The sequence below is a fragment of the Apteryx rowi genome, unplaced genomic scaffold, assembly GCF_003343035.1.
Source record: "Apteryx rowi isolate R43461 unplaced genomic scaffold, aptRow1 scaffold_88, whole genome shotgun sequence".
Taxonomy (NCBI): domain Eukaryota; kingdom Metazoa; phylum Chordata; class Aves; order Apterygiformes; family Apterygidae; genus Apteryx; species Apteryx rowi.
In genome coordinates this window covers 723,781-732,658 of record NW_020451182.1, presented here as the reverse complement: position 1 = coordinate 732,658, position 8,878 = coordinate 723,781, and the positions used below count along the sequence as shown (strand labels likewise).

At 38.4% G+C, this 8,878-nt stretch overlaps 1 protein-coding gene across 6 annotated transcripts in view; it reads right to left on the bottom strand.

Moving 5' to 3' along the window:
• Positions 1–5,563: 5,563 nt before the first annotated feature.
• SEC23A (Sec23 homolog A, coat complex II component) overlaps positions 5,564–8,878 on the bottom strand; it is a 31,924-nt gene continuing 28,609 nt past the window's right edge. For all 6 annotated transcript variants that reach the window (XM_026090814.1, XM_026090816.1, XM_026090815.1 and 3 more), the window contains one exon: positions 5,564–7,114. In XM_026090814.1, the coding sequence (XP_025946599.1) occupies positions 7,025–7,114 (90 nt within the window). In that variant the 3' untranslated portion in view covers positions 5,564–7,024. The remainder of the gene's footprint in view (positions 7,115–8,878) is intronic.

The window sequence follows — 8,878 nt, the reverse complement described above, 5'->3', positions numbered from 1 at the left end:
TTAAATTCAGAGCAGAGCAACAGCTTCATTAATTTTTCCATCTGTTCCGTTCAGCCTCATTGGCTTTCATGTAACATTTAACTTTTGTATGAACCCAAAATGCCAAAAGTTAAACTGAGCTCAGCTCTATTGCGTTTCACAACCTGACAAGGGATAATGAAATTGTCTTCCTCAGATTTTGTAGAAGAACAGGATAGGATCCTGGTCACTGTTTATTTACCATTATTTTTAACCGTAGAAAAGAGGAAATATTGGGACATATGATTTTCCAAACATGCTAATGTGTGTTGGAAGCACCCACGGGACCACTCACCAATGTCAGTCTCACAGACCAAGCCTTGAGGCTCTAGGAATCCATCTTGACAGTGTTTCTAATTCCACTCAAACACACATGCCTTTAAGCAATTTAACTTCAGCTTTTGGGTTGAGCTTGTTAAATCTGTGTCTGTTATCCCATCCAAGCAGGAGATGACAGTCTAAGGTTAACAATCCACTACCTTTTCCCCTTGTACAGCAAGGGGAAAACAAATCATTGACAGGTGGCATTAAAAGATAGGAAAGATCAAACACAGAGAGTAGCTAAAAAAACCCTCCAACTCTTCAAAAAACACTATGAGGCAGTGTAATGTAACATGGATTCAACTAGTGTAAAGTACTTCCAAAGGACCTTAATATACCAGCTGTGCCAGTCTCAGACCTGCAAACTGGAGGGGAGAGGAGAGGCCAAGTCTAGGCATTTACCAGCAGCAACTCACAGAGAGCAAGAAACAAAGTGGCAGAGGCTTGCTGCCTGCCTGACCCAGGAAAGAGCAGAGCATCATCAGGACCTGTTCCTGCCTTTTTTCCAGGATCCTTAGATGGTGGGCAAGGAGTCTGGTCCTCATGATCAGTCAGAAACACCTCAAGCTTTGAGGCTTTTATGCATAGGCCTTCAAATGCCTTCAATTAAAGACCTTTCATGGAGTTCAAGGACTGGCTACAGCACCCAACAGATATATGCTCTCCCTTTGCTCGTGAGGTGGCCCCTACATGCTGCCGGGTTTTACCAACCTTTGTCTTTTCCCCTGGTTAGGGGTGGGTATTCCCCATAGCAATCTCTTAACCACTCACCACTCACAGGACAGATATTTTCAGTTCCCCTCTCTTGTGACTGCCTACCTCCTACAGCTTGCAAACCAAAACAGTATGGTTGAGTGAGCCACCTTTGCATCAAGACAACAGCATTTCCCTGCTCACTGGCCCCAGGCAGCCTTTGGCTTGGCCTCTCCATACAGAACTCCCAAGCTGATTAGATGCTTTGAATCTTTTTCTGCCTAGCATCGGTTAGGAGTGTGTCTTTGCCTTCCTCCTTCTAACACAGGAGAAGAGATGATTTGACAAGAGGACGATGCGGTCTATATTTGGAATAATGCAGGGGTCTTTAAAAAAAAAAAAAAAAAAAAGAATTACTCTCCTGTGTCCTATGCAGAAAGGATGCACACTACACGGTAATGTTCCCAGCACTTGTTCTTTCTGAAACCATTGGTGTGACCACATTTTCAGCATGCACCATATCCTACACTATAATGACAGAAATAAAAAAAAACCATTTCTGTCATTGTTGATTAAAAGAAATTTTACTTTCAATTTCCGAAGCATTTTAGACAAAACTTTCCTTCTATTTTCAAGTCAGAGACTACCCTTTAACTACAGAAAAGCTACAAGTAGCAAGTAGAAGGAGACAGTTTTTCCCATCTTGGATGTACTTTAGTGCTTTTAAAGGATCAGTTAGGCAATATTTGGGGTCTCGTAGGGTTTTTTTTCTAAAAGGCAACATTGACACTGAAATTCCTTGTACAGTCCTGTTCATTATAAAGAATAAAGATACCATTCTGTTTTCTTGATAATAGCAGGAATCAGAGAGAAGGTAAATTCTTTGCTCAGTTCCAAGCTTCTTGTATTGCATTTCTGGGTCACAGTAAATACTGGACCAACATTGTTCATTCCAAAAAGCTTTCTCTTCTCTGTTTTTCTTGGATTACATTTCCAAGTTCAGGCAGTTTCTTGCTCTCTGCTTGGCCTTCTGACAATTTTGTTTTGCCTATTCCTTTCCACTTCAAGCCAGTACCCAGAAAGAACACTTTGCCAATACAGCTGTTTCTGCCCAGTCCTTTAAATGGCCCATGTTTTAGGTGATGGCTCCTAATGCTCTAAATGGCTTACTCCAAATAGAGCTTAAATCCTATTACTTTTCCTGAATGAAGGGCAGCTCTCACAAACTTTTACCTAATCTTCAACATACTAGTAGTAAGAGACCAACTATGCCTTTGAGGACATAATCCAATAAAGAGGCTTAAAAACAAATACATATGTAAATATAGAGAGGGAACTTAGATTACACATATTTTCACTATGCTTTAAAAAAAAAAAAGACTTATGAAAAATAACTTGTTTTTAACGGCAAAAAAAGCAGAAATCCTGTACAGTTAAAAAAGTATATTTCCTATTAGCAACTATGAGAAAGGTAGCCATGCAAAGGTACAACCACCCAACAGTAACCCAACAATAACTGCACTGTAGCAGGAAGGAAAATGAAAAAGAGGTCACGGATGATGGCATTAGGGGACAGCATATGAGTGCAGAAGGACTGTGCCAAAGCAATGCTTGTCATGGCTCCCTAGGTGACCCTACAAGAAGCTTTTGCACCCAAGATAGGCTTTATTCATTTGCCCATGCTGCAGAAAGTGAGGAAAGCCATCAGGACCACTGCAGGACAGTTACAACCGAGTCTACCAGGAATGTACGACTAGACAAACATCAGGCACCATTTTATAACTCAGGATGATCCAAACTATACCACCCCAAAGCTTTGGGATTTTCTTCCTGTTCACATAAGAAGAGCTGACATAGTGATAGCAGCTCTGTGTTGCAGGCTGGTCCAAATATATGGAGAGCTTGTGGAGATATTAAATAGACTGTAAGAATGGGACTTAAGTCAATCGGTAGAGAAGAAAAATTCAGGTGCTTGAGCAGCACATATGGCCTGAAAAGTTGTCATGTCTTCTTGAGATAAAGGCAGCAGGCTAGAAGTGTGTGCTTCATAGATCAGACACTGTGCAAGGACTGCCAATCCCACTGTGCTTTTCTATAGGATGTAGTGACAGAAATAAAGTTTCCCCATTGAATATGAATGGCTGTTACATTGCTGTGAGCCTCAGTCTGATGTCATGAGCCTGGCAAAAACATTAGTTTCAGATTCACCCCTGTTGCCCTCTGAGACAAATATACTCCCCAGACAGCAATGCTTCAGGCACACATGTCCAGCGAGGAGGTTTATATCACAAACAGATTTTGTACTGTTCTAAAAATCACAGCCTGCCTAACAAAGCAGAGAAGAGAGCACCTGGTTCCTCGCTCCCCTGCCTCTCATTGCCCACTGATAGTTTTCAGTCTTCAACTTTCCTGTCCTTAACAGAGCAGCCAGTCAGCAAACCAGTTCTATCTCTTTTCCTGCAGAAGGCTACTTCTTAGTCCAAGGCAGAGGGTTAAAAATCTCTAGGTTTTTTTCACAAGGAGATTTGACCAACTTTCCCTCTGATTTCCAATCTGTGTCCAACCAAAACCAAACATTTAAAGAAATCATTGCAAGGCTTCCAATCATAGTTAAATAGGTCAACCCTTATGATAAGACAGCAGTGTCATGGATATTGCATCTTAGTAATACCTCTTCACCAAGAAACCTAGGTAACACAGATGCTAGCAAGGACAACAAACAGCCAGCAATTTATCATTTTTAAACCATTTTCTCCTGTAGCACAAACCTAGAACATACTATTGATTTAAATATCAACAATTCTCAATCATAATAAACAGCCTACTTCCCAAGAAACTGGAAAAGACATTTTAAGTTCCTGTGGAAAATGCAATCAATTGCACCAAATCTGGACAACCTCTAAACAAGAAATTTTCACTGTGAAATCCAACACAAGTGTTGTAGAGAGAGTGCAAATATTTAAAAAAGCAAGATAATCTATTTAGGCCATTCATGGTTCTGCCCATCAGTCCCAGCATCAATTTTAGGATGCATCTGTCTTAATTGTCTGCCATGAAACTTCAGCAATCATATATAAGATCTATTGTAAATAAGACATCCTCATGTTTAATTTACCCATTACTGTTTTTTAAATTCCATGCACAAGAGTTCAGCAGTATTTACAACATCACACTGAGCTGTAGAAGAAAATCACAGTTCACATCAATGTTGCCAAAACTGTATTTGAAACAAAATACATCATTTTTCCTTAGTGCTATAGCAAAACTCTTTTAGTCCTGATTGCAACAAACATAACAGGACTCTCTCATCCAGCAAACAACTGGGGGTTGCCATCATGTCCTACAGACATGAGCCCTGAAATAGCTGCATCTCCTATACATTCTCATCAAATGTTAAAAGGAAATTAAGGGAGCTAAAACTGAAAAGTACCTTACATAAGATGTTCAACCTAATAGTCAAAAAATCTTTAAACATGATCAGAAGAAGGAAAGCTGCTAGGGAATCAGTGGGACTGCTTGATGGCAAAAGAATAAAAGGGGCACTCAGGAATGATGAAGCCACAGAGAAGTTCAGTGAAGTCCTTACTACTGAAGGCATGGGGGAGGTTACCACTTCCAATGCACTCTTTGCAGCAGATAGGTCAGATGAGCTATATCAATTATATGTAAATGTACAAGCAGTATTAAACCAAACAGATAAATGAGATATTAGTAAGTCACCAGGACTGGATGGCATTCATCCAAGAGTTCTGGAGGAACTAAAACATGGAAAAGCAGAATTGCTAGCTGAGGGGTGTAACTATCATTACACAACACATGCTCACTGCTGCCAATGTCCCTCTCCTGCACAAAAGGGGCTGCTGGGGGAATCCTGCAAATGACAGTCTGCTGAGTCTGATCTCCATCCCTGGTTAGATGGCAGAGTCTATAATAAAGAACAAGACTTCTGAGCTCACAGATAGTCATGGGCTTTTGCGAAAGAGTCAGCATGCTTTCTGTGAAGAGAAATCCTGCCTCACTAACTAGCCAGTGCCCTTGGAAGGGGTCAATAAGCAGGAAGATAAAGGTAATACATATTTGGATTTTCAAAAAGCCTTTGACAATGTTAAACACCTAAAATTCCAGAGAATGAAAAAGCTAAATTTGCCAAAGGACTGGATGAAAGAACCCATTACAGACTGAAAGTTGGTTAAAGGGTAGGAAGGAAAGCATAGGATTTAATGGACAAATTATAAATGCCAAAAAAAAAAAAAAATCCATTAACATGATTTGGTGACAAGAGACTGATTCATTAGTCAAACTGATTCATTAGTCAAAAGGTATTTAACTGCCAAGCAGATCAGACATATTTAGTGTTATGAGAATTTTTTTTTTAAAAGCTGTTTATTAGCTAAAATGAAACAAAGGCAAGAGGGTTCTGAATTTTTATTTCCTAAATTGCCATTAATGTAAGCAGTGCAGTATCTCTCTGGAAGTTWAACAAGTTTGATGCCAATCACTACATGAATAAAAGATGTGAAGTTATTCTGAATTATATCATTACCAGCTTTATTTCCACATTTCATTTCAAGCACTGACAGAAAATCAGCACAATAAATACAAAAAATGAGAGAAAAACATATATTTTATTTGTATTGAGGTAAATGGAGTTCAATCTCATTTAGATAAAAGAAACGGAGAGCTATTGATTTAATCAAGTTTCCCAGAATTTATAGACAAACAGAGAAAAAAAAAACCCTCATGCTTATCACATCAATATATGATTGAATTTCCTATGTCCAAACATTCTCTCCCTTCCTCGCTTCAGGCTTGGCACAATTTTGTATTATCCGATACATTTCACATCTTTACTTGTCAAAATGTCATATTACCTATGTAAACATCTGTTGCACGTGTAAACTTCAAAAAGTAAATGGGAAAGCCTATTAATTTACCCCAAAAAATCAGGTATGAACTAAGTATCAAATTAATTACAGCATATTCTATATAATACTGTTTCAATAAGAACGGCAGCCTGTTGAATTCATAACAAAAAGGAAGCAGAAACAAAAAGTGTATGTGTAGTGTCATGCATTAGTGTAATGACATTGTAAGGCATTATCAAAAAAGGTAAATATATTTTTTTAAAAGTATACTCATAGACAAAAATCAAAAGCTGTACTTCTAGTCAGTTCATTTTGGTAGTGTATGGTTTCTCTTAGCTCAAGCTAAAAATATTAATTTTTGAACATATTCATCTGTTACTGTTTTTCTGATAATAGATGCTTCTGTCAAAAATACAGCATATGGATTCTGAACTTTGCACAATAACAGGGTTTTTTTACTTTTTTCTATTCAAATTCTTTACATAGAGAGTAAGAAAAACTCTGCTCCCAAAGAATCAAGTAGGGTGAAAGGGAAGAGGAAATACTAGAAATTAAATAGTCCTAAAACAACCAGCACATGAACAATAACGGATCATTGCAGAAAAAAAATTCTGGCAGACTAAGTCAGAGGAGAGAGTTAATATTACAGTTATATGTTTTTTGTTGCTTCTTTGTCCACTTCTTGCTCAAACTGAGTAAACAAAAGTAGTCATATGGCAGTCTGGAAAACCTGGTGTCACCAAAGATTTTCTTTATTGTTCAATGTGCCTCTGTAGTGCAAAGCAGAATCAGCCTCAACCATTTAAAAAGGAAGGAGAAATCACATTTCAAAGTTGTTATAAAAGTTTTCAATGTAATTATAGTATTATGGTAACCAAAATGACTGTTCTTTTTCCTCTAATTTTAATCTAATTTAATCTACTACCTGTCTTTTTTACACACTGCAGTTTACATTAAGACATTTGCTGATAACAAAAGCTTTTCTTTGAAAACAACACTGTTTTACATTTAGTCAGGCAGCTTGTGCATATCAGAGCATTCTGTCAAGAGAGACATGGAAAAGGGTGAAGGAGAAAAAGATGAAATATGGCTCCAGCTTATCCGTGCCTTTAATTCACAGCAGAATCTCAGGCAGCACTAGAGACAGCAAGTTTCTTCAGATGATCCATAAATACTTGCAAGCTGACATCATCTGTAAGAATGGGTGCTCCAGACTCCTACAGAAGTAAAGGAAACAAGGAGAATGTATTATACTTACTGTGAAGAAAAAGCATTTTTAATGTGCAGTATATTCCATTAAATCAACACTCTATAAGTTTAAAAAGATCTTAGAAACACATCATTGCTGACATCCTCTGACAAAAAACAGGCTATTGTAAATTTACACACATTTTCACATACTTACATAAATTCAAGCATAAACCACAACCACATTCTTTCCCGTTATTGCATGTCGCAACAAGTCCCAGTGTGGTGAGATAATCATACAAACCCAGAGCTTTTGATAGTTGCCAAATGCTGACTTAAAAAGTGAATAAAACTTCCATGCAACGACTCCCATATCATCCCTATCACAGCGGAGCAAGACAAAGATGAGAGAAACAGAAATATGCAAGTGATACAACCAGTAAATCCTTATCTATCACTGAAGCCCAGACTTATCAAAATGGCAAATGGAAGAAAAATCCATTGCGAGTCTGATCTGACACTGAGTGAAGGTCAATTTGTTTTTTCAAGGGAAGCTGGGCCAGTCTTTTCCTACAGCTCTGTGCCACCTCAGAGAACCACAAAAACAACTCCTGAAGGTCATACACTGCAAAATCAGATCATAAAAGATGAAAACCCTTTTTGGAGAGATTTTTGCAATTTACTTTTTGACCTCAGAAGGTTCTTTTTTACTATTATTTTTAAGCAAACTCCCAGCCTAAATAAAACAGTGGAGTTGGTGATTCTGCAAATGTTAGATAGTGAATCTCTCAAGACCTCTGAAGTAAATGTGCAATTACTTCCATTTACAGATATATGAGGAATTCTTATAAATCTCAACAAATCAATCATTTCAAAGGTACTAAGCACCCACAATTCCAAATGAATTCAGAGCTGTCTGAGCCTTTACAAAACCTTTCAAAATGGAGACAGGAAATTCTTAATGAGAAGGCTCTAAACTGGTGCTCCTTTTTGAGAGCCAGCGAAAACCAGATAGTGATCAAGGAACAAACCCAGGAGCTCTCAGAGTTCTTGCTTCACTGCACTACACTTGACACACTACACAGCCTATGTCAGGGAAGACCCATAAAACTGGGTCTGTCTATCAGCTGTTGGTGGCAGGGTGAGAATAAAGCACCTTCTCCTTCCAAGCCTGCCAAATGCCAAGTCTGAACTCTCCTTACTTAAGAAGCTGCAAGGGAATTACAAGTAGTTTAGTTTTGGGGCCAGATATAACTCACCACCTTGTGTCTTACACATGGAAGGGGAGCACATCATCCTCTAGTTAATACATCGCCATAGCAGCTGTTAAACCTCTAGGAAAGGAGTCCCCTCACATTTACCGTTAGCATGGTACCCCAGGGTATCTAAAGCCAATACATAAGCTCTGCCCTCGAGGCTGAACACCACCTTCACACAGGCAGCTGCTGTCACCAACAGCAGTAGGTTTACTCTGAAGATTGGGAACGCCTCATTACAGTAGGCAAGACAGCAGAGTTATTTTATTTGCTGGGGAATAAAGTGAAAAACCAGCAGGGTCTTGCTGCACAATGTACAATTGCACAGACCTCCTAAAGTTTTATTTTCTGTTCAAAAATAGCTTACTATAATATCTCAAAATCTTGAGCTAAGACATACAGTTAAGATTTAAATTTAATTAACAGTGGTTCAGTGATAGCTAGTTGGGCACCTGATAAGATTTGTGCCATTGACCTTCTCTTTCATTTTAAATTGCAAATTTCCCATAGTCCCCAAGAAAAAAGAAAAAAAATAAA